The following is a 26190-nucleotide window of genomic DNA, read 5'->3' on the forward strand; positions in this document are numbered from 1 at the left end:
TTTAATATAAGTGCACCTGCATCATCAGGGTTCAATGGCAAGACCGGCTACTAACCACTTTCTTAACAGGACACCATTTTGGAGGCTGGGAAAACTGTTTGTTGAATTGGGCAAAGGATCACGTGAACCTCCGTGAGAGAATCTAAGAGAGCAGTTAAGAAATGCGACCAGCATCACACTGAGGTAACACAACCTTGGGGCGCCTGGGTGGCTTCATTGGTAGAGCATCCGACTCTTGATCTCGGATCAGCTCATGATCTCACGGTTCGTGAGCCCTGCGTTGTGCCCTGCGCTGATGGTGCGGAGCCTGCTTGGGATTCTCTCTTCCTCTTTCTGCCACTCTGTCACTCATGCTGTCTGCCTCTCTCTCTCTCTCTCTCTCTCTCTCTCTCTCAAGGAAAAAAAAAAGCTCAATTCAGAAGCTCTGCCTCCAGAGTGCACCCTCTCTCTTCTCAGCCCTTCTGCCACAGTAGAGAAATAAAGCCACAGACAGACTTCACACGGTGGCTCCTTGCATGGTGTGAGTGACCTTCCATATAACTTCCTGACACCCGACACCCTCATGGATGACACTTCACTTAACCTGGCAACTCATTACCTAGTGACCACATCAGACACACATTTGGTATTATCTTAGGCTTTCTTATTTAACTAGTAATGATGAATGGCATAGTTAATTTAAAAAAAAAAAAGTATTTCATGCCTCGGAAAATCTCTAGCTAACCTATGTTCAGAGATCGCTGAAACGAACTTGCAAACAACCAACATGAAAGGCAGAAAAGGCCACTCTGACTAGTCGAGTGAACTTGGGTAAGTAATTTGGACAATTCCTTCACCTGGTTGAGATAGGAAAAAGGACTTAGGTCAGAGAGTTGATACAGAAATAAAAAAGAGGATGGCAGGCTGGATGATGGCCCTGAAAAGAGGATGGTCCCCATCCTAGTCCTCAGAACCTAACTATGTCACCTTACATGGTAAACCAAGAGCTTTGCAGTGTGATTAAATTAAGGACCCCGAGGTGGATAGACTACCTTGGATTATCCTTATGAGAAGGAAGCAGTGGCTTTAGAGCAGATGGAGGGAAGAAAGTACATGGAGAATCAGAGGGCAGATAGTTCGAGAGGAGACGGGGAGAGGGAGAAGGAGGTGGAGACACTGGAAGGTTCTACGCTGCTGAGACTGAAGACTGAACATGGAGGGAGGGGCTAGGAGTCATGGCAATTCACTCAGGCTCTAGAAACTCAAAATCAAGGAAACAGACTCTCCCTTAAAGCCAGCCGTGACAATACTTTGACTTCAGCTCATGAGACTGATTTTGGACTTCTAACCTCCAGAACTGTGTGAGAATATATTTGTTCTATTTTAAGCCATTATGTTTATGGTAATTTGTTACAGCACAGCTAGGGAATGGATATGTCAAAGTACTAAACAGACTACCGGGCACATTATGAGGATGCAAAAAAAAAAAAAAAATAGTTACTTCTTATCTCCTTTCCCTCATGAAAAAGGGCCAAATCTAGCAGCCCAAATCTAAAACATCTCCAACAACACTTTTTCCTGGCATCCTAAATGACTTACACAATACATTCAGCAATGCCCTAATAGGGCCTGCTATCGTATTAGGATAAAGATGGGCACGTTCATTATTCAACCATGAACACAAAAGGATCAGTTATTCATTTCACTGATGTCCGCAGAGAAGAAAAACAATTTTGCCCCCAAGGAGAGCCAGAAAGCCTACTGGTTCACTAAACCCCCACCTGGGGTACAGATCTAGGTTCATCAGGGGTCCATACCTCGCTTGACTAGTATTTTCTACTAGAATGCGTAATTCTGTCATATTCAGTCTATAGCGTGGTTCCAGATGAAGGCAGACCATGTAAAAACGCTTTGAGTTACACCACTTTAAAACAAAGACAACAGAGAAGTTGAAGAGGGTTTATTTTCTTTCTATACAAAAAAAAAAAAAAAAAGAAAATCCAGTTTTTACTACTTCAGAGGCAAAATTCATTTCCACTGCCCATGCGGTTAGGAGAGAAATTCTTGTTTTGTTCTGAATCCGGCTCCTATCAATTCCTGAGAATCTATTACATACTCCAGGGAAAAACACCCGCTGTTTTCTCAGGTTTGATAAAGAACCTGCTATTGCACTGAAACTGTGCTCAAGACATGGCGGAGGCTTTTCCTGCACGATGTGAGTCTTGAGAAAAAAGTCAAAAGGCCTAAAGGTGGCCTCGGTGCTAATGCAACGCCTTACATTTCCCACCTAGTGAAAAAATCATAATTTTCAGTGTTTCTATATGAGAGCACTTTTAGGGCAAGAATATAACTCTGAGAAAAATCTCTGCTAACATTTTTCATTCTCTCCTCTCCCCCAATCTCATAGCACAAATAGTCACTTTATTCAAACATGGTTTTTAGTCTCTAAAAATTCATCTCATTTGCATCTAGGAAAAATATCACAACATTTGAAGGAAAGAAAGTAAAGAGCTGAGCAATGCTGAAAAGGTTTCAGAATTCCTAGACACCTCCCAACAGCATCAGCTATTACAGCCCCCAGCAGGTTGCATGAGGGGGGCTTGCTGGGCTCGCCTGACACTGGCCTTCCTCTCCAAGGCCCGAGGTCAGCGTGGGTGAGCTGGGAAACAGGCCCAGTAACTATCCAAGATGGCGGCCACTCAGCCTCTGGGAGTGTCGGCTCCCGATGAGGCAACTGCCAATATAGAATATTCGAATGGATGGCATTTATATTGTCCTAATAGATGCTGAAACAAATTCTTTTGCTCAGCATCCACCCCTATCATTGAATTAAGCACTTTGAAGAGTACTGCCATTTGCCGTAGTGATTGTGGATGAAGCAAAGGTGGTTTGTGGTAAAGGGTGGGCAGGAAGGGACACGTGGCGCCCTCGGACTGTCATTTGGTCTGTGGCCGTACCAGGACTCACAGTCTCCGGACTCACCCTCTATATGAAGGACATACAGGTTGCTGTTGGCTAATTTTTTTTTTTTTTTTGTATTTCCTTATATCTGGCAGATCATGTCTTACTGATTTTATTAACTAAAAGAAGATTCTGTTCCCACTTAATTGCATGCCAGTTTCAAAAAAGTGTAAGCATTCACTCTAATTCTAGAAACACATTTTCCAAAGCCCTAACAAGAAAAGTACTGCATTCTGGGCACCAGACCCTGGGAGCTGACTCCCAACATCAATAGCAAAACACATTTGTGGTGTCAAATTATATTTTATTAGACATCTTTAGTACAAGGTCTTACTCTTCTTTCAAAGTGTCCCTCTTCTCTAAAAGGTCCCTTTTTAAAAAACTAGTAAATGTCCTTATAATACCTTATGGTACCTCTCATGATTGTCCCATAAAGCCTCAACACACAAGATGTCATAGCTCTAACTCCTGAGCTACCTAAGGTCCAAGTGTGGCCACCGGACTCCTCGGAGGCCACAGATCACCGTGACAAGAGTGACACCTGGTTCTGGGGGTTCAGGGACTCTTCAGAGAAGTATCCAGTGCAGATGAGGTCAGTAGCCTGACTTACTGCTTTTGCCAAAGCTGGTACTATAAATATTAGGTTACATAATCTGTCTACTTGGAATTTCAGTTCCCTCAGCCTCCATGCGATTTTGAAGTAGATTCTGGAGGTGATGGAAAAGAAAGTTAAATACGCCTGTCAGAACCAAACTGATAGAGTCACTACTATTTGGGAAAGGAAACCATTTATCCTCAAATGTTTGAAATCTACAGAGAAAACAATCATGAACACTAAGTGCTGCCTGTTGAAACTGTGGAATCTTCTAGAACCCAGATTTAAAATGTTACTGGACACAAGTATATGAAAATATACTGGATAACAGCCCCAAATTAACAATGGTCTATAACTCTTAATGTTGAACCCGGAGTTTGATACACATAGATATCAAAGAATTAAACATTCATTACCGGAAACCTTTGCTATATGGGTTGTAACAAAATGCTTTTTAAAATTTAACTGTGAGATTTGCTAGTGATACCAGTGAGAATACAATGTTCATGGCCGTATCCTGGTGCCTAGAATCATGCCAGACACAAATTAGGTGCTCAGTCAATTTTTGTTGAGTGGATGAAGTGAAATCAACCCGCTGTTTTCAAACAGGAATTTGATCACTATTCATCAGTCTATACACAAAAGTCTAGCATCAAAACCTAAAGGATGCTTTCTTTGGGGGGGTGGGTGGGGGGGGAGCGGCAAAGGGGGAGAGAGAGAGAGAATCTTAAGCACGTTCTGTACTCAGCACGGAGCCCACCATAGGGCTCGATCCCACGACCTGGTCATGACCTAAGCTGAAATCAAGAGTCAGATGCCCAACTGACTGAGCCACCCAGGTGTCCCTAAAATACACGTTTTTGTTGCTACCGTGATACATTTTGGTGTAATTTCATAGAACGGACTAACTCGGTACCATTTAACACGTAATAGTGAAACATCTTCCATGTCCCAAATACTGACTGCTACCAGCACAGGCACGGTGATGAATGCTCTCCGACAGGTGGGGTGGGGTATTCACAGAGTCCTGCTAATCACCACCTTTAGACACGGGGACTGGGGTCCCTGGTGACAGATACATAAACCCAAGAAAAACAAAGCCAGTCACGTGATGCCCCGCCACCACCTGAAGTTAAGCATATTAAATACAGGGCCCCTTGTGTATTTATGGTTTCCCCTCCAAAGCCTATCTGTTTCACCAGCTCTCCACCATCCCTGATGACACACGGCTTTGCTCGCCACACCTCCTACTCGTCTTCCTCTCTCATTCTTCCAATGCTTTGCCGTAACCTGTGTGTTTTTCTGATGTGCGTTTCCACGCCTCCCCCACAACGGTCACCCCGGGACAGGCCCAGTCACGACAGCAAGCTCCCTGCTGCACCCTCCAACCTCAACTCCCATGACCTCCCTCAGGAGCGACTTTGATTATTTCCTCCCGCGGGGACTACACGGTAGGCACTGTAGGAAGCATTGTGACGATGCAGAGGGAGGAGGCTCAGATTTCGGCTGGGGCAGACGCCATCAGAGCCCTGTGTTTTCGTTCAAGTGAGCGTCTCGACAAAGCGTCATTGATGATGATGATAATGACTACTGGAGTTTCCCCATCCGTGTGATGATGGCCGCTGATGTGACGCTCGCACGTGGGTGACCCTGAGGTCACCGGGGCTGGGTCTACAGATGCCATCCCTGCTCTTTGGTCTCTAACTCCGCCAGGCACCCGGCCCAAGGCTGGGCGCGGGCAGTCGGCTGCTCCAGATTCTTTCTGATGCCCCACGACGAGTGAACGGTATTAACAGCATCAGCCTAACAGCATCCTCCCAATCATACCTCAAGTAATGGGGAAGCGAGACTGAAACACGCACGTTACCTGCTGACGCTTTTCAAATTCCAGCTTGATCCGGGACTTGATGCAATTGCACGTGTCCTGGTACGTCTGCTGCAGAGCAAGTTCCATGAGGTGCTTGTGGTACGCTCCCGCCAGGTTCCCACAGATGAAAATGATCACGTTGGCCAGGATCTAAGAAGACAGAGAGAGCCTCTCAGTAGGGCGAGCGTTCCTACCTCTTGAACACAACAGTGGCAAAATGCACGTTAGCAACGGCAAGAGAGGGCTCAGTAGGGAGTCCGTTTTATTTGTTTCCAAACTAACGTTTTATCTGCTTAAAAGAAACAGCCATCACCTTCAGGGATTCTAGCCCCTTCTTGGCTCCACGCCCTTGGACGGATGACGCTGCAGTTGCTCCCTTGTCTTTAAGCTCAGCCATGTGATTTCAGTAGGAGTGACTGGGTGTCAGAGCCCAGACTCAGATGGCCCACAATGTTTTTGAAAAAAGAAATTTTTTTTTAATGTTTATTTATTTTTGAGAGAGAGATAGAGCATGAACAGGGGAGGGGAAGTGAGAGAGAGGGAGACACAGAATCCAAAGCAGCCTCCGGGCTCTGAGCTGCCAGCACAGAGCCCGATGCAGAGCTCGAACCCACGAACCGTGAGATCATGACCCGAGCCGAAGTCGGACGCTCAACCGACTGAGCCACCCAGGCGCCCCTGGCCCGCAATGTTTTGAGTGGTTCTCTTGTGCTTCATCAGAAAAAACATAACACGCTGGCTTACACACTGGTTCCAAAAAAGACTCATGGAGCAGAGACAACCAGACAGCCGACAGTCTACTTTGTGTGCCTCTGAGATTTTGGTGACTGATCCAGGCTGCTGATCACCAACGCTGTACTCCCTGAGCCTGGATAAGTGATATTCCCTATTATCCTCTGTTGAGGTAGGAATATGGCAGATTCTTAAACCATAGAACTCTCTAGTCTTTTGATGATAAAAATTCATGTCCACCAAAACTGGGGGGGGGGGGGACAGAAAAATATAAAGAAAAACTAAAAAGAACAGCGTGATAGTTCTGCCCAAGGAGCACACCTCACTGTCTGATGTGTCCCTGTCCCCGCCCCGTGACCCTCTGCATTCTCAAACTGTGGCCAAACTTTGTTTTGCCAAGACCTCTATCTTGTTCCAAAAGGACCGAATTCACTCTGAATGCATCTTACTTTTGCTTTTTTTTTCTAATGCACATTCATCCTGTCGAAACAGGGTCTTGAATGCTTAGCTACCATTCAGTTCTATGACTACACAATACGTCAGTTATATCCATACTGTTTGACATTTACTTTAATATTCCTTGCATCTGCATAATTCTGTAGTGGTCACCCTCACGTATAACGTTTTGGCCTCATAGTTCTTTCATCTTTCCCTTAGATCGATTCGTAAAATGCACGGAGTCAGAAGCCACGACTGTTTTTAAGTTTTTAATACATGTTGTGAAGTTGCTCTGAGGGAACATTCCACTTACATTCTTTTTTTAAGTTTATTTATTCTGAGAGAGAGAGAGAACATGGGAGGGGCAGAGAGAAAGAGAGAGAGAGAAGAGAGAGAGAGAGAGAGAGAGAGAGAGAGAGAGAGAGAGAATCCCAAGCAGGCTCTGCACTGTCAGCACAGAGCCGATTGCAGGGCTCGAACCCATGAACCGTTGAGGTCACGGCCTGAGCTGAAATCCAGAGCCGGCTGCCCAACAGGCTGAGCCACCCACCAGTTATATTCTCACTTATATTCACTATATATTCACTTATATTCTCACCAAAGTGTGGGACACAGTCTTTCCAGTGTGTGCTCTTATCTAGCACACTAGGACGCAGGGCAGGTGGTAGTGATATACAAAACGGGTTTCACTCTTACGTGTTTAGGGCAAGACCCGCAGGTCTGTCACAGGATGGGCGGCCACAGCTGGATAAGGTGCCCAACACCCCCTCCTCCACACGGCCTCGTGGCTCCCCAGATAGGGTGCTAATGGCCCTACCAACAAAGGCAGGGTGCCGGCTTCCAAAAGCCCTGTTTTCTCCTCCGAGAGCTTCTGGGTCCCGCTGCGCATGTGACTAGACAGGCTGCCAGAAGGATCCGGGCCCCGTGGCTAAGCCTCCGCTCCCCCCAGGGGCCTTCTCTCACCCCCTCTCGGCTCAGCCACGGAGCCGGTGGACCCACGAGGCCCCCTGCTGGGGCAACTCAGGGGAGCGCTGCCAGGACCGTGTGGCCCAGATCCGAAGCCGCGCCTGCAAACAGTGGTAACAGCAGCAAAGGGGACGTCCCGTTCTCTGTCCACCTGGCGGCTTCCTCACTCCCCGCGGGTTCTGAACACGGGTGGGAGGCGGGACTCCGCAAGCCCTGGGGAAGCCGTTCTGGGGACAGAGGGGACAGCAGGACAGAACTAGAAATGGGAAGAACGATCTGATGAGCTTCTCCCTGCGAATAAACACACGCCCTGCAGCAGGAGCAGGGGAAGGGTAGCTCAGACCAGAAGGGCCTTCCAGGAGTCCAGCGGCCCACGAGCCTCACAGTCCTGGAGGCGGGCCGCCCCTACAGCCCCCCGCGCTCTCACCGTGGCCCCGGAAACGTGCCGTCACACAGCCGCAAGTCTTCTTCCTCCAGCGGCGTGGGCGGGTGGAGTATCAACCTGCGTGTGCGTGCTACGTGCGCATGCGGTACACCTGTCATGCGTGTGCACGCAGTAGGGGGGTGCAACCTGCGTGTCATGCGCGCGGCGTGTGTGACCTGTACGCGTGACGTATGTATGCGACACGTATGTGTCTCTGTCTCCATGTGACTTGGGTGACGTTATCTGTGTGCGTGGTACAGGACCCAGGCGGCACCTGGGACGCCTGGGTGCATGCCGTGCGCGCGATTCGCGCACGTGACGTGTGGCTTTGCGTGACACGTGCGTGTGCGTCCCCGTTCGATACACCCCGTGGACGTAGGACAGGCATGTGATCTGAGCGAGAGGCACGTGTGCTGGTCACGTGTGTGTAAGGGTGAGCAGCGGCCGCGAGCGGGGCCGGGAGGGCGGGCGGCTGTCCTCGCGGGCATTCCCAAGCCGGCCTGGCCGCACGTCACCTCCGCCAGTGTCAATCCCGCGAGAACGGGGCAGAGCCGGCGGATGTGCCAGGAAAGAGGGCGCATCCGCCGGCGGGGTTAATTCCGGCGCCCTGCCCGGTGGCGCGCCCGTAATTCAGCCCCGCCGCGCCCTGCTCCTGCGCAACGACCGTCTACTTTGCTAAAGATTCTCCGAAGCTGGTCCCTGCTGGATTGGCTTTGAAGGACCAGGCACCGAAGAACGCAGACACGGAGGGGGCCGACGCAAGCCAGGCCGCTCAGAACTCGAGACTGCGACCTCTTTTCCTTAAGAGGCGCAGCTGAAAAGTAACTTCGTGATTATCTAGGAGGGATTGGCGTCCTTCTCCTTAAGAAAATGCCTCGCAAGCAAAAGCGTCAACATTTTAGGAAGTCCGTTCCTCCAAAATGAGTACCAAATGTGAGCAACGGAGCCGGACGATGCCATCACCTGTCCCCAGGAGCCCTGCCCTCAGCAGGATGCACAAATGGGACACTGCTCTAATGACACTGATGCCACCCACCGGGATGGCGAGCCCTGCCTTCTCCTGTATTCTTCTGGGGATCCAGTTTGTCCCTTCTGCATTCTCCTGGTCCCAGAGCAGGGCAGGGGGCGGGCTCTAGTCCAATGGCAAGGCTGCCCCACCCCGCGGCCCTGCGATGGGGGGGATCTCTGGTCCCTGCCACCACCCCCTCCCCATGGCTGAGGCTGTGCTCCCCTCAGGAGGGACGTGGCCACCCTACTCAGGCCAGTCAACCCCAAGCTCTCAGCTCCCACTTGAAGCAGCAGGACGACTGAACTTCCGTTTTGAACAGCCAGTTGCATGGAGGCCCTGGTCTCAGCGGAACCACTGGCCACAAATGTCACAACTCTTTGGTTACTGCAGTCTCTTCCTCCCACAACGAGGACACGAGGGCAACAGGCCACCTCCGCCCATCTGGGAACCGCTGTCTCCTCCGCCGTGACACCCGGTGCAGGCCAGCACAGCCGCCCTGCGCGACTGTCACGGGGCCAGGTACCCGTCCCCCCAGCTCACTCCAGCATTCGAGTGATCCTGTTTTAGACTGCATTTATAGGCTGAAGCCTGGGCTTCCTGCGGGCCTGCTGGGCCCCTGCCCATCGCCCGTGTGGCTCACCAGGCAGACGCTGCTTGCTGATTAGAAAGCCCCCCCAACATTCTACAAGGGGAGCCTGTCTGTCTGAGGAAGGAAGAGGCTCTCTAAAGACCGGTGTGGCTGCTCTCCTAGCGCTGGTCTCTGCCTGACACAGTGTGTTGGCGAATCTGCATCGTCACGGAACCTAAGGAAAAGCCATGCGTTCTGGATGTCGCATCGCTTCAAATAACACAGAATTGGAACGCTTCCTGGGCTGTAGATGGTTGGAAAGAATGCATTCACCAACTTCTATTTGGCTATGCACAGGGAAATGCTTAAGAAATACACAACTAAGGGTATTAATGCCAAGTAAAATACGATACTTTTCTGATGGAAAAATGAATTAAATTAAATTTTCTGATACATGGTTTCATCCTGAAATACTGAACCCTTCAGATCAACAGAACTGGCCCTGGCATTTTAATAACGACACAAATTTGCAAATGTGATCGATGTCCTAAAGTGTTTTTCGTTCCAAACGGTGCATTCATGTAATGACATCGTATGAAACCTGGAGCACCAAGGCAGTGCTGCAGTGAACATTTTCTTTTCAAAAATCATATCCCAGCATTTCATTTTCCAGAATCCTCTTAGGCAGAACACATGATAAAAAACCCTATTTTCACAATGTTGGATTTGTTTTATAACATCACACCGTCGTGATGCCTTCTTTTATCCTGTTCCTTCATTTAACTGCTTTTACATCTGCCAGGAAGCAGGAGAGAGAACTTGGCCTCCCACGAGCCGTCTTGGAAGAAAACAAATTGTTTAGGGTGAAGACAGCCGTCACAAGTTCACCCTGAAGAGTCAAAGCAGGCCTTGACATGGAGCATGGCCCCCGCACCAGAGTCTGCAGAAGCCGGGTTGCGTCGCTCCCCACTCCCCACCTGCACGTTACATGAGGGGGGTCATCCTGCGACACTGCTCAGCGACCCTCAGAACCGATCAAGCCAAACACACCTTGCAACTTTTCATCCTCGCAAAAATCCAGAAAATAAAACAAGCAGGAGAATGGACATGTGTTGTTATTTCGTTTCATAGGCAAAGAGACGGTCTAAAACACTTGAACACTTGAGGGCAGGCCCCCAGGCCAGCCAAGGCTCTCCGGATGATCCCTGAGCAATGCCACACCGCCCCAATTCATAAGGGTCAAACAGCTTCATCCAGCACGATCCCACCCTCTACTAGGGTGTGGGGAAGGTATCTCTGAAGAGTTGTGTTACATTGTAAGAAGTGCCTAGTTTTTTCCTTTAGAAAGCATCTGTATCTTATGCTGTAAAGCACTTCCATCATCTAAGTTATTTTAAGCGGCTGTGTTTTGGAGGCCACCTGTCCATGGAGCTTTTAGCTGGTGGGGCTGGCATGTCTGTGTATGTTCAAAGGAAAGTAACCTGGGGGTCAGGTTCCTCCTAATGGATCATGTGACCAAGAGCAAAGGATCTGAAGGGGTAGCTCACTCAGAAAGAGAACAGTTAAGTGTGTGGAGTTCGCGGTCTTTAAACATCTGAGAAATTACCACGTGGCTCAGATGACCACTCAGAAACTTGGTGACTCTGAGATATCATGCATTTTAAAGAGTTCGATATGCCCACTCTTAATCTTATGTTAGGGGATGCAATCTACAACGTCCACAGAGGACAGCAAGGCACACACACGAATGCTGAGGGTAGGCTCCTGGGAATGAGTGGGTGACCACCACTTAATGACATGACTTCTCCATGAATTAACAGCAAGGGGTCGAAGCAGAAAGGATATTATTGCATTTGAAACAGGTCATCAGCTTAAGGCAAAGCAGATCATAAATATGCAAAAACACCAATTATAAGTCAAAGGAAAATAAAAGGAATACAAGAACGTGATGAAAAGAGCTGCAAATGAATATTCAGCAAGCTCACTGCATCTCATAAGCATCAAATTTGGCTTAAATAAAACAATGCTCTCGCTTGAGGAAGAAAATGATGGGGTAGAATTTTCCTTAACGGAGCTCTCAAACATGGCTGCGGAGAATCCCAATGCCATCTCCTGAGCATTCCCTGCGACCCCCAAAGAATTAAATTTGCTATAGGCCCTGGTCTCAGGATTTCTGCTTGTTAACATTTAGTGCTGACCAGAAATACTGTGCTTTGGCTAATAACATCCAGTGATCCTGACGTCACGTGTTACAAATCTAATTTAAAATCCTTCCAAATGTATAGGAGTAGAGTCAGAAATGAAGTGTGGTGGACTGGATGCTTGTGTCCCCCCCAACTCATATGTTGAAACCCTAACCCCCAATGGGATGGTGTTTGGAGATGGGGCCCATGGGAGAAATTCGGGTTTAGGTGACGTCATGAAGTTGGAACTCCCCTGATGGGATTAGTGTCTTTACAAAGACAGGAAGACCCCAGAGTCCCCTCTCTCTCTGCCTCGTAAGGACACAGGGAGAAGGTGCCATCCTGGTGACCATTCTCATCAGGCATCTTGATCTGGATGCCCCAGCCTCCAAAATGGAGAAATAATTATCTGTAGTTTGCACTAACCCATTGGTGGTGTTTTATCATGGCAGCCCAAGCAGACTGAGACAGAAAGGTGTAACGAAAATTGAGAGACCTACCACCTCAATGGTGGGCATTATAGGGCTCAGAGTTAAAGACTGGAGTTGAAAACTGGGGTGGGGGGGCAAATGCAATTTGATTTCCTGCGCAAATGACCCCTGGAAACAGACAGTGCTGCTGGTTGTGACTCTTAGTGTCTATTCTCTTTCATGTTACATCGGTTATTATGAAGTCTTTTTGAATAGCATACATTGTGTTATTTTTCCAGCCACATTTGGGCTGAAGGATAAAGAATCTCATATATAGATAGGGCGCAAGTCCAATACTACAGGTCAATAAAACTGGGGGGATGTTTGAGACCATTGCTTGCCTCAGAAGCACATGGGCCACCAGCTCATTACAAGCCAAAGAAAAGAGATAAGCCCAGAAGATACTCAAGACCTTCACAGAAAGTTCCTCCCACGAGTGTAAGTCATCAAGAATGCAGCTTCCCAAGAAAGGAGTGCTGACTTAACTGCTCAGAAAGCCAAACTTGTACTTCTCAGCTCAGGGTCTACAAATGTGAAATCGATGGGGAGAGGGCTGGCTTGATTAAGAGTTTAGAAGAACAAACAAGAAAGAAAACACAGTTTCCAATGTTGTGAACTCTGTAGGAAAAGACTACACTAGCCTCCCTCCATCAAGATTTACAGCTCACTCTGCTTTCCATAGAGGAGGTCACTTCTCTTGTCTATTCTATCATTGACTTCGAGAGCATGGAACAATATTAGCTTTCGCACTTAGCTCCTCTCCACTATGGCAAGAGAGAAGACCAAACAAATAAGTTGTATGAGAAGGAGGGAACCACCACTATTAGAACTCACATTGAACTTTCCTGGCATCCAAAGGGGGGCCCTCCCATTTCCTTTGTATTGTGACCTATTCTGCTGGCTGTTTCTCCAGAGCAATGCTACCAGACATTTCTCTCCATGCTTCCTTCAGTGTCAACAGAGATCTGCCTCCAACTCTGAGAGCACCTCATGACAAGGCTCATGTCTGTCTGGTCCTAAAACCACACAGGGACGTGTAGATGACTACACCTGATGTTTTGTTAATCAACGAATCAATGATAAACTGAAATTTATACCTCTGCTAATACCCAATAGAAATCATTATCATCTTGGTCTTTGGGAGTTCAAATGGTTGAAAGGTTAATTATCCCAATGAGGTTCTACTATGCTTATTTCAGAAACTCAGTGGACCAAATGGTCCTGGATCATCCAAGGGGCCGTGAATTGCAGGTCTCTGAATGTTCCCAAACTCTCTCTCCCATATGTAAAGACACATGCACAACAGAACACATTTTAAGTGCTACGTCCCAATGGTTTTCAAAAGTTTAGAAACATGTAATTGTGTACTAATTAAACCCCAATTTTACTAGCCTTAAGTCAGCTCTCCAAAGGATCTTTACCAGGCGATACAGCACAATCTGCCTAATTCAGGCGATTCCAGTGAACTTAAAAGTGAAAACAAAGAAGAAACCTTAACACACGTTAGTTTGGACTTTCATCAATTTAGATCATCTAATTAACCTGAACCCATGAAATCTGGCTTCGTTTAAACACCATAAAAAATTCTCTTCATTCATCACGACTTTATAGGTGCTGTATTTGATCTACAGCCACTCGTTAGAAAATTTAAAAGCCAGCAGGTGTTTGGATTGGGCTAACGAATGTGACCAAGGCTATCAGGCATGTCGATCCATGCAGCTTAGTTCTAGATGAAATGATCATCCTACTTCCTGGTGCATGTGTGAGATCAATATTTCCTTTCAAGTAGCACAGCGTACCAGAAGGGAGGCATGCCTTTGGCGGATACGCGGGGTTATTTCTGCACTGATGGTCTATGTGCAGTTCGCACTGTGGAATGTTTAAATCCCGTTTATAGCCTACACGATACTAGGTAAATTTAGAGTTAAACCAACCAAGCACAGTGTACCCTTCTGATTATGATTGGCCAAGAGGACATCTTATTAAGGTAAACAGACCAAAACGTAGGTATCAAATGTAATGTGACAACAGAGGGACAATGGTCCGGGGGCAGAGGCCCCGCACCACAGGGATGGCGTGGCCAATCTTGGGCATGAAATTAAACGTGGTAACAGTAGGTGTGTTCACAACTAAGCAATGGGTTGCAAAATCCTGCAAAAACAGGACTCCAAATACAGGAGAAGCAAGGAGCACTGTGATTAACAAGGTCTACTTTGAAGGGGAATGGCCTTTTTAGTAAAGGCAAAAAATGTTCCACAAAGTCGCACTATAATTTAAAAAAAGATGTGGGTGCCTGGGTGGCTCAGTCAGTTAAGTGCCCAACTTCAGCTCGAGTCATGATCTCACGGTTGGTGGGTTCGAGCCCCGCGTCGGGCTCTGTGCTGACAGCTCGGAGCCTGGAGCCTGCTTCGGATTCTGTGTCTTCCTCTCTCTCTCTGCCCCTCCCCAACTCGTGTGCTCTCTCTCACTCTCTCTCTCTCTCTCTCTCTCTCTCTCTCTCTCTCTCTCAAAAATAAATAATCATTTAAAAAAGAGATAAATAGCTTCCTGGATGCATACACTGAAGGCTTCTGCGACTAGGAAAAAAAAATTCCTACTACAAATTAAACTTCAGAGGTTTCATTGATGATACCAATAATAGGAGTTTTAAAGTTATATTATTTATAAATTACCAGAGAATCCACTCGAAAGTTAAAACGTGCATTCCTTAGAAATTTGGGGCTGCTAGTTCTTTGGAGGAAATGCCACACAAAGCCAATGAGGGGTCAACAGGAACTGAGATGATACATTCAGTAAACCACCTCATTCAAGGAGCCTTTACTGAGCATTCATTTACGATCAAGTAAATTTTACACCTCCTCCCCACGAAATCAACTTCACTGGAATAAATTCAACAAAACAAACCAGCAAGAAAAGTCAACAGCGCAAACAAACAAACACAGGCGGTAAGAAGCAGGCTGGTCATGAGATTCCAGCGGTAGCTGCCAGGCTCTGGGGGGACCGCAGGCTCCGCCATCATGGGGGCTCACCGCTAGCTGTCTTTATGAGAAGAGTGCTGTGGTTGAAGGGAGACTTCTGATAAACCGAACACACTTCTTCCAACATGATTACAAAACTTTCCTTGCACACAAAATTTAACCACTGAAACCACTAATGCAGAGGCTCCCACATTTTCCTATTTCACAATGCTCTTTGTGGCTCATGAATCTTTCATAGCATTTCCTAGGCCAAAGGAAATATCCAAAAGTACTGTTTGTTAAGTAGTAAGGTCCACAAGAGTTGAGTATATGACCTCACAACCTCGTAGTTGTTGGGGAAAGAAACCCCAAGTAGATACTGAAATAAAATGTAATGTTTTTATTTCATTCTTAGAAGACCCAGGGACTTACTCTGGGCCCTCAGTAGCCACTGAGCTGGTTGAGCATCACGTAACTTCACAAGCCTTGGATTCCGATTCAGCACTGCCACTCGCAATGTCTGTTCTGCCTTGATTTCTTGAATTTTCGTCACAACGCTTGCCCAAATCCCAGCTTTAAAGTGAAAGGAATGTAGTGTCCTCTAACGTTGAAACCACGAACTACCGTGAGTTTGTGGTTTGCGTGGTGTCTGCCAGATACGGAGGGTTGCTATGTTTCCCTCGAAAATTTAAAATATTGGGAGGCACCCCAGCGGGTGCTGTGGCACACAGTTTGGGAAACCACATCACTGATGACCTACAGGCTCAACAAAATAAATAGATATTTCGTTAAATAGAACTGAAAGTGTTATTAAAATTACAATGCCCGTGCTGCTTATTTTCTCCTTCATAAACTCTGAAAAGGTATGCTTAGTTAGACCAAAAATATAGGAGATTTGTTGGGAGCTTACACAACAGTGTTAGCTTCTCCTAAAAAAACCCAATCTGAATGTATCATTGCGCAGGTTTTTAGGAGATACAGCTCAAAGTAGGTAACTTTTATAGGTTTAAAGTCCTCTTTGTGTCAGTTTTGTGACTGATGTCTGGGCAGGGAGGAAGGAGAAGGTTTCTGGCTTGGGTACCTAGCTCTCACGTTCACTGATGCAGGAACTACATGAGAGGGAGATCGTTTGGGGTAAAAGCTGGAAACGTGTCATGTCGTGAGAGAAGGAGAAGAACAACGTCTTCATGTGTCACTGTCGATGGCAGGTCCCTCCTCCCCAAGCCTCCGTGACAAACAGCAGGGATCTGCTCTCTATCCCATGAGTCTGGTTTACAAAGGTTTCCAGACGGCAAGCTTCACACACACATTTTCAGCTTACAAGAAAAGTAAGGGAGAAAGCCCCGACCCTCTTCTGGGTCTGTCATGATCATATTTTGAAATGCTAGTGTTTCCAAGTCTAAATGCATTTCTGGGATGAATTAACATGCTTCCTGAGGGTGTGAAGAAGTCTTGTAAGCCAGGGAGGAAATAAACCCATCCAAGGCTACTAGAACTCCAAAGAACAAGTAGAAAAAGTTAAAAATCTTCACTTCCATTTTCCAGTGGGCACATTATGTAAATAAACTTGCCCGCTAAAAAACCAAGATGATTTTTAAAAAAAATTTTTTTTCAACGTTTATTTATTTTTGGGACAGAGAGAGACAGAGCATGAACGGGGGAGGGGCAGAGAGAGAGGGAGACACAGAATCGGAAACAGGCTCCAGGCTCTGAGCCATCAGCCCAGAGCCTGACGCGGGGCTCGAACTCACGGACCGCGAGATCGTGACCTGGCTGAGGTCGGACGCTTAACTGACTGCGCCACCCAGGCGCCCCCCAAGATGATTTTTAACGATTATCATTTATCATTAATCATTTAATGGTTAATAAAATGATTTGATGAGTAGTGTCTGCAGTCACTAATTGTTTTGAAGTTTATTTATTTGAGAGAAAGAGAGAGAGAGAGAGCGTGCGCACACACAAGGAGGGAGATGGAGAGAGAGAGAGAATCCCAAGCAGGCTTCACATTGTCAGCAGAGAGCCTGATGTGGGGCTCGAACTCACCAACTGAGAGATCATGACCTGAGCCAAAATCAAGAGTCAGACACTTACCCGACTGAGCCACCCAAGTGCCCCCACAGGTACTAATTTTTTAAGGACCAAAATAAAAAATGGAAATCGTAGTTGACAATTTATGATTCTCCCTTTGTTTTGTATCACGTATAATAAGCCAGGCCTTAATCGATTAGAGCAAGATTCAGTATCTCACAATGTATTTTGACTATTCGAGAAACACCGCAATGCCTTTCTTTATGCTTGAACGAGACTATTTACAGCATATTAAATAGAAGCAGCAAAAAAGTTTACCGAATGTTTGAGAAAGACAGAATAGTCTCAGAATTGGCCTTCACTCTAGAAGGAGAAGAGACAGGCAGCGTGGAGCTTCCTGTGGTCAGGTGGTCCTGTGTTGTTTTCCTATCAGGGAAATTAACATGCTGGGCTTGCTACAGGGCATACCTTTCACAGCTCGAGAATTTCTACAGCCAATCACTGCACTGAAAGACATCGAGGAGGAAAATTAAGTGCCAGGCATCAGGACCACATGGCAATAGAAATGGAACGGGTGAAAACAATTTGATTTTAAGAATACGCATTAAGAAATGGCTTTTTTTCGATGACAACCAAATTCCACAAAATGCAAGCAAAATAGTTTTTAGCCTCCGAGCTCAGGAAAACCACACAGACCTGGACCATCACCTGGGTTATCAATGGTCTCCAGGCAGCGGGGATTCCAGGCTCTAGCTCATTCCCGACTTCCTCCGTGTCATCAATCTCTCCCAACAGCAGGCAAGGGTGCTTCTGACTGCACAGTCCCCTCTCTTACCTCACACAACCCGTCCTTCTCCATTTCTCATTCTCCCTTTGTGGCCAACTCTTAAAGGCTTGTCTACTTGAGCTCTTTCTACTTCTTTGATTCCTGACTCTCCGTAGTCCACTTCTAACTATGTAGCAACTCCAAGATGCCACTCTTGTCAAAGTCACTGGCCCCTTCCAGTCCCTCCCTCACCCCCATCACCGGCAGCTGGTCACTTTCTCCAGCCCAGAGTCCCCATCTCTCTGGGCTTCCTGAGCTCCACGCTCCCTGGTATCCGCCTGACCCACAGACTCCCCCACTCTGACTCAGATGTGACACTCTCCAGGGCTCCATCTGGTTCCCCAATTTCTCCCTCACAGGGTCATCCATGCACCTGGCTTCTTCAACCCCACCTACATGGCACCAACCCCCAATGGCAGACCTCTAGCCCCGATCTCGCTCGTGAGGTCAGCACTCAAAGCATCTCCACTTTAATGTCTGCCCAAAACTCCATCTACAACCGGCCCCAAGGCATCTTCAACTTCTATTGATGTGTTACCCCCACTCCACTCCAGGTACCACACCCTCCTTTGGGGTCCTCCAACTTGTGTGTCTTGGCAGGCCCACGCCTTTGCATACACAGCTTGCTTGGCCTGAGAAAGCCCCTTCTTGCCCCTCTTCCCATGTGGGACCATCCTTCTGACCTGTGGCTTCTATGTGAGCTCCTCTCTGGTATGTTCTCTGATTGTCTCCCTGTTACTCAACAGCGCTATGCCCAGCGATTTCCTCCAAGATTACTTTGCCCAAGAAAGGTAATCATTTGTATTTATCCATCTGCTTATTGCCCGTGTGTCCTACTCTTCTCTGCAGTCCACGAGGGCAGAGACACCATCTTTCTTTTTTCTTTTCTTTATTCTTTCTTTTCTTTTCTTTCTTTCTTTCTTTCTTTCTTTCTTTCTTTCTTTCTTTCTTTCTTTCTTTCTTTCTTTCTTTCTTTTCCTTCCTTCCTTCCTTCCTTCCTTCCTTCCTTCCTTCCTTCCTTCCTTCCTTCCCTTACGTATATATTGGGTAAGTCGTAAAGGGTCTATCATGATGTGTATTTGGTGAATATTCTTTGAATGAATGAATGAATGAATATAATCCCTTATATCCACATGCTTCACCACAACAGAATTGGAGAGATCATAATTCAAATACTGAATACAAATATATCCCTTCATTCAACAGATATGATTGAGGGACTACTAGTGTTCAAGGTGCAGGGGCTGTAATTTTGAGAAAAAGGACAAAAATCCTTCCCCTCATGGCTCTTACATTTAAATGTGAATTTTGGCTTCAGATCAAACTTCTTTTTCTGCCTTTCATATTTGGAGATGAAACTTTGTCATCGCTTTGGAAGATGTTATCCCTAATACCAGGCTTCTGCTTCGACATATACCTAATGTTCAGCAAATCCATGCAAATGGTATCTGGACAGGCATGAAGAACGTGGACCCAGAATTGTCCTCTCAGAGCTAATCTGGAAAGAAAAAAATGCAGTATGTGTGTTGTCACCTGAAAGAGAGTGAAACTCTCCTAGGGTGACCCGATTTGCCTCTGATCTGTTGGGTAAACGAAAACATCTAAAGAAAAGATGTGTGTTAAAAAGAGGGGGTTGAGTGGGTGGCGAAGATTTTAATTCTGGAAGCACAGAAAAAGGCCAGTCTCTGGTGAAAACAGTGCCGTCCAGAACAGATGGCCTCTTGTCAGCCGATTCTAGTACCTGGCCCACCTCGCTGGTGCATCTTCCCAATGGAGTGCATACTTAAGGATTGCAGAAACTGATGCATTCTCACCGGGGGCCATATCACCCTCAAGGAGAACACTGCTTCATGGGGAAAGGCAAGAAAATTACTTTTTTAAATGCATAATAGACGGACATGCACGTGTCACTTAAACAGATATGCAATATTCCTGTGGTAGTAAGTTTTCCGTTAGTTGGGAAAAAATATCTAAAATGGCTCTTCGGGAGAGTTACAATGGAGAAGAGCCAAGCAACATTGCCTTGAACGTCACCTGTGCTATCTCCATGCTCACGGGTGACCTCTGGATAAGGCAGTTTCTTGCTACAGAGGCAGAAGGTGGGAGGTAGTTTGAAACAACTATCTGGTCTACCCAACAGTCATCCGCTAATGACAAATTAGGAAATGAACTCCCTGGGTTTAAACATCATCTGTTTTCACTTTTGTTAGAGCAAGTCTGCCTCCTAAGTTTGGCAAAGTTTGATTTACTAACAAGATTGCACTTCGGAGCTTGACAGACGGAGGGCTACTGGGACCCCGGAGGGATGCATGCTCCCAGGTGGACATACTGTACCTTTGTAGGCGGGCCTCCCCAGGAGACACATCTTCTGACTGATAACATCATTCTTCAAATTAAGGTCAACTTATCCCTGACTCCATCAGCCACAGATTTAAATACATTCTTAACCAACTATTTCCCATCTGGTAATGCCCATAAATCACACCCGATTCTGTAAGTGACTTTTGTCATCTTTTAGAACTACGGTGAATCTAATGAAAACATCATGATCACATACACATGCAAATTTCAGGCACAAACTATGCTCCGTTTAGGGAACTGAAGACTTCCATTTGAAAGCACACTGCAATTGTAGCTGCCATACAAATACCTCTTCTGATTTGTCTTTAGGAATGGAAAAGGCAAGATAAAGCTTCACCCAAGTGCTTTCCAAACAAGAGCTCACTGAAGAAGGTTCTGATACTGGCTGTGCATTAGAGTCACCTGGCATTTTAAAAAGATATGCACATGCCTGGGACCCATGCCTGGGACCCATGCCTGGAGAGTCTGTAAGTTATTATTGTTTTACAACAATTTTCCCAGAGGAATACGTTGTGCATCGCGAAAGGAGAAACGAAGGATAGATAGAAGTAGATGACTAACCTCGAATACTGCCAGAACAAAGAAACAATTCACGTGGAGAGAAGAGCTGAGAACATAATAATGGATGGAATAATGGCTCATGTTAATGAGGATGCGCTTCCTCCCTCCCAGGAGGTGGGCTTCGCTATTCAAACTAAAAATGTGAGGTGTAGTGTAATTGTTTAAACCAAAGGAAAGACACCCTTCCCCTCATTTAGGGGGGCCCAGCGCCGACGTGGAGCGAGATAACCCTGTCTTTGGAGGGTAAGAACACAAGCCTGGATACAGCTGAGGCTGAGCGCTGGGGTTCGGTCAGGGGAGAGAGATGGAAGGAGGCTCATGAGCTGAGCCAATACCAACCTCAGATACTCACATCGGACGGACCAATGGGATTTCAGGAGACCCACAGGAACAGCTGAACTAAGGCCAGGGGAAGGGATGGAAAACACTATGTGCATAGTGTGACGTCAGGGAAATATTCTCGGGAGGACGGGCTTCCCTGTAACTTCCAAAGGAATATTTTGAATGCACTCGTCCAGGACTACAGAGCCCCTACCCATACGGCACCTGTAAGTTCCATTTTGAAAGCTAGCAAACATTCAGTAGTTTCTAAGACAAGCGGAAAACCAGTTAAAGTTAAAACCAGTTACTAAACCAGCCTTCTGAACTTAGATGTCATTCTCTTGTTCTTTTGTTAGCGCGTGTCAGCATCCCAGGTCTGATGGTGTTTGGAGAGCAAACCCGATAGTCTGGATGGATAAGGGGATTATACTTCAGAGCCTGCAAACACGCAATCTTGCCATTTGCAACCACGTGGATGGACCACGAGGGCATTATGCTAAATTATTAAGACAGAGGAAGACAAACATATGATTTCACTTCTATGTAGAAACTAAAGATCAAAATAAACAAAACAAAGGTCAAACCAGACACTTTAAAACAGAGAACAAACTGATGGGTCACAGATAGGAGGCGGGGGGCGGGGGGATGGGTAATGCATAGAATATACGAGTGAGGTACAGAATTGTGGAATCGGCATGTTGTACACTTGAAATGGATATGACATAGTGTGTCAACTATACTTCAATAACAATGAGAAAAGAATGCTTCCAGGTGGAGCCTTCACTAATAAAAAAAATGCTGCATTTCAATGGTCCCTGACTGGCGTGGGGCAGGGGGGGGCACCTGGGTGGCTCAGTGGGTTAAGCATCCAATTCCTGATTTCAGCTCAAGTCATGATCTCACAGTTCGTGAGTCCAAGCCCCGCATCGGGCTCCCCGTGGACGGTGCAGAGCCTGCCTGGGATTCTCTCTCTCTCCCTCTCTGCCCTTCCCCTGCTCGTGCTGTCTCTCTCAAAATAAATAAAATAAAATAAAATAAAATAAAATAAGCTTTAAAAAAAAAGTAAATGGTCATTGGCCAAATTTAGATTTTAATGTGAAACTATCTATACATGATACCTTAAATTGAATCAAATTATATAAATATGAAAATGGCATATCTTATAAAGGATATCCTAAATGGAGTCAAATTATATACATATTAAACTGCTTTAAATACGGCGTTGATGATTGAGGAACTAACCAAGGAACACAAATCATTCTCTGCAGAAGTCTTTACGTTTTCAGGTTTCTCCTTCATTCTCCCCCCACATCACCATTAGGTTCGGGCCCACGGGGGCACAGCCCAAGAGAAGAGAATCCTGGGTGATGCGATGACAGCAGGGGCCGTCCCACAACCCGTGATGCTCTTCACACGCTCTATTAACACCTGTACTAAAACATCTGTGGGCACGCCCATAAACACGGCGAATCCTCTGCCTGAATGACAGTCTTCTTCAGGCTTAACAGTAGCTTCAACACAACCGCACCAGAGCCTTCTGTCAGTGGCGGTGGCCGCGACAGCACATTCTAAACAGGGAGAAGTCCTGCAGTCTGGTAATTATGTACTTTGGAGTTAATTACTGCCCACGAAGTTGATAGCTGTTCCTATCAATCATCAGGCAAGACGACATCAGGTGGTGTGGTGGGGACCCGTAAGAACCAGGACAGGGGGGGTGACATAAGCTCTTGGAGGAGTAGCAAACACTGGTGATTAGCTAGTCAAGGCCTTTCCCACCCCTTTCCCTAGGTACCCACAGAGGCTGGAAACCCACACACTTGCTTCGCCAGGTTCCTAGGTAGCTGGGAGTGGAACCAGATGTGAGTCAAATCAGCTCCAGAAGAGGAAGAGTCTCTGTGTCGGCTTTTAATTTCTTACTGAAAAGGAGCAGACACAATTCATGGGAAACGTTCGCTTTCCTACTCCTACTTGCTTTGAATGTAGATGAAATGGCCGGATCTGCAGCAGCCTCCATATGACGGCGACAGAAAAGCCAGGGGACTCTGGAAACAGCAGCCCCGATTTCACGGATCTGCTGCACCAAGGTCAGTGGCCCTCCACCTTTGGATTTCTTTTTATTTCGGGCAAATAAATTTCCGTTTGTTTCAGCCTCCGTAGTTTGATTTTCCGTTTCATGCAGCCAAATGTGAGGCTGACTCATATGGTTGGGACAGCCCGATTGAGTTAGCAAACACAGCTTTCCCTGTGTTGTAGCATAAGCTTCTGTTACGTGTAGTTTTCTGAGAGTGTTTGCTGTAAAGTAAATGCATGAGTTGAGACCACACACGAAAGCTATGTATGGAATGTACCCTAAATAGGCTGGCAAACCAATAAGAGAAGGAATTCAGACCAGTCTGAGAAAAATTAACCTCTTTATGGAGACCATGATGTCAAGAAAGATTTGAGTCGGAGAGGCGGACCAGATGATGTACAGAAGCGAGAAAAGGAGAATTCTGGAAGGGGAGCCTTGAGCTAAGTATTACAGGGTCGGAGGGAGGCTGCTCCAAGCATGGAGTCCGCACACTGAGAGGAGCCAATCGGGCCAAAGAGGAAGTAATCCCGAGTATATACCAGCTGGAGGGACTAAGGGAAAGCAGCAGGAGCAGAAGACACATTCTTTCCCTCCTGGAGCGGACGCCATAGTTAGGAGGGTAGAATGAACACACAACGGGAAAACATGCAAACAGATTTTGCTCAGGTACCATTTTTTGGTTGTAGTGCGTTGAATGTTACGTCCCTCCGAAATTACATCTTTGCAGTGTAATTAGGCTGCGCAACAGAGATGAGATCAGCCGGGATTGGGGTGAGTCCCAAATCAGTGACAAAGGACCTTGCAAAAAAGAGAAGACGTAGGGGAAGCCAAGTAAAGATGAGGCAGAGATCGGAGTGATGCCACCACAGCCAAGAAACACCTGGGGCCGCCAGAAGCTGGGGAGAGAAGAGAAGGAGGTTTTCCCGAGAGCTTTTGGAGGGAACTTGGCTCTGCTGACACCTTGATTTTGGACTAAGCTAGCTTCCTGATCTGTGAGAGAATCGATCAAGTTTTAGTCTTAGCCACCTTAGGTAGCTCATACGGTGATGCACACTCCATACGTCCTGCTGAGGACACAGAGGGGACAGAAGTGAGGAAGAGACCCATGGAAGGAAGGGAGCGGGGAGGGGAGCCTTGGAGCCGATACAGAGAGGGCAGAGCACATGCCTGGAAGAAACAAAGACAAGGGATGTGAGGTTTCTCTCTTGGGGAATCTCGCGGACGGTCTCCCTTGTTGAATGAATGCTTGTCCCTGGGAGGAAGGCTGTGTTGGTGAGAATATCAAGCTCAAAGCTGAGCCTGTCTTAGGGGGCTTTATTTTAGCCATAAGTGTGACTGAAGGTGAGAGTGGGACAGAGTCCGTGCAAAAGCACCCTTCCTATGTGAAGTTTAGAGCCTACACACTCTGACTACGCCTCTGACTTGAGTTTTCTCAGCACCGGGGCCTGGAGCGCAGGCAGGGGTGATGCAGAAGGCCTGTTAGGAATCTCCTCCACAGCTATTTTTCCACTTCTTCCTTCCTTCCTTCCTTCCTTTTCTCCCTTCCTTCCTTTTTTTTTCTGAGATAAAGACAGAGTGTGCACACGAGTAGGGGAGAAGGGCAGAGAGAGCGAGAAAGAGAGAGTCTTAAGCAGGCTACACACTCAGCACAGAGCCCGACTTGGGGCTCCATCCCATGACCCCCCCAGGATCATGACTTCAGCTGAAATCAAGAGTTGGCTGATTACCTGACTGAGCCACCCAGACGCCCCTCCAGTTTCTTAATTCGTTGTGGTATTAGTTTAAAATTGAGCTATTAATGACTTACTGTCACAGTGGCCTAAAAGGAAACACTGTAAGAAGGAAAATGAACTGGATTAAGGAGCTGGTAGGACTGTGAAGGGGTTCTGGTCTTGGATTCTGTGCAAAGACTGACCATGTGGCTCCACCCTTCCGCTTGGGAAAGGCGGGACGGCCAGCTGTCTGGATTTCAATTCCTTCATCATTCACTGAAGCCATCGGGGCCTGGCTTAGAGACTTTCACAGGATCAACTTTATTCATGACTCCAAGATATTTCAATAGTCATAGACATGACCTATCACCAATTCTTAGACACATGAACTTAGACCAGTGACCTTCACCCCCATCACTGTGGCCATCACCTTGAACTTTCTGATCATGTGAACCAATCCATCTCAAACACCTCAAACTCGCTGCCTGTCCCTCCTTGCCCTCCGACTTCCTACAGCCTCACCTTGACACATCACAGGTGCCTCACTCCTGGCACTAACCTACCAGCCTGGCTGGCGGCATGGCTTCCTTCTCTAGACAGCCAGAACTCACCTCACTGATCTGAAGTTCCTCCTCACCAGTCCCCTGGTACCACATGGGCTGTGCCCTGCAGTAATGAGGTTGACGTCCTCTATCACGTCCATCCTATGCCAGGCACACAATTCAAGAGGATTCCACACGGGCTGGAGTCTGAACCACTACAAACTCATGGTCTCTAATCTTGGCACCAATAGAAAGTAGTCTAAATACAGCTTAACTCCCACTTCTGTCCCCGCAAGACCACCTCAAACCTCTGCCATTCTCTTGGTCTCCTTCCCACTAAGCCCTTGCTTTCAAGGCAGTCCTGTTTTTCTACTTCGAGAAAACCTCTGAGCTCTACACCTACACCATGTCTACAAGGCTTTTCTTTTTTTTTTTTTAATTTTTTTAAATGTTTTTATTTATTTTTGAGACAGAGAGAGACAGAGCATGAGAAGGGGAGAGGCAGAGAGAGAGGGAGACACAGACTCCGAAGCAGGCCCCGGGCTCTGAGCTGTCAGCACAGAGCCCGACGCAGGGCTCGAACTCACGGACCGTGAGATCATGACCTGAGCCGAAGTCG

The 26190-nt window shown here is 46.9% G+C and overlaps 1 protein-coding gene across 3 annotated transcripts in view; it reads right to left on the bottom strand.

Moving 5' to 3' along the window:
• ADCY2 (adenylate cyclase 2) overlaps positions 1 to 26190 on the bottom strand; it is a 414481-nt gene that overhangs the window by 198167 nt on the left and 190124 nt on the right. For 2 of the 3 annotated variants that reach the window (XM_043601263.1, XM_043601281.1), the window contains exon 4: positions 5403 to 5552. The exons of the other annotated variant lie outside the window; for it this stretch is intronic. In XM_043601263.1, coding sequence (XP_043457198.1) covers positions 5403 to 5552 — 150 coding nt within the window. The remainder of the gene's footprint in view (positions 1 to 5402; positions 5553 to 26190) is intronic. 3 annotated transcript variants of the gene reach the window in all.

The sequence above is a fragment of the Prionailurus bengalensis genome, chromosome A1 (assembly GCF_016509475.1).
Source record: "Prionailurus bengalensis isolate Pbe53 chromosome A1, Fcat_Pben_1.1_paternal_pri, whole genome shotgun sequence".
Classification (NCBI taxonomy): Eukaryota; Metazoa; Chordata; class Mammalia; order Carnivora; family Felidae; genus Prionailurus; species Prionailurus bengalensis.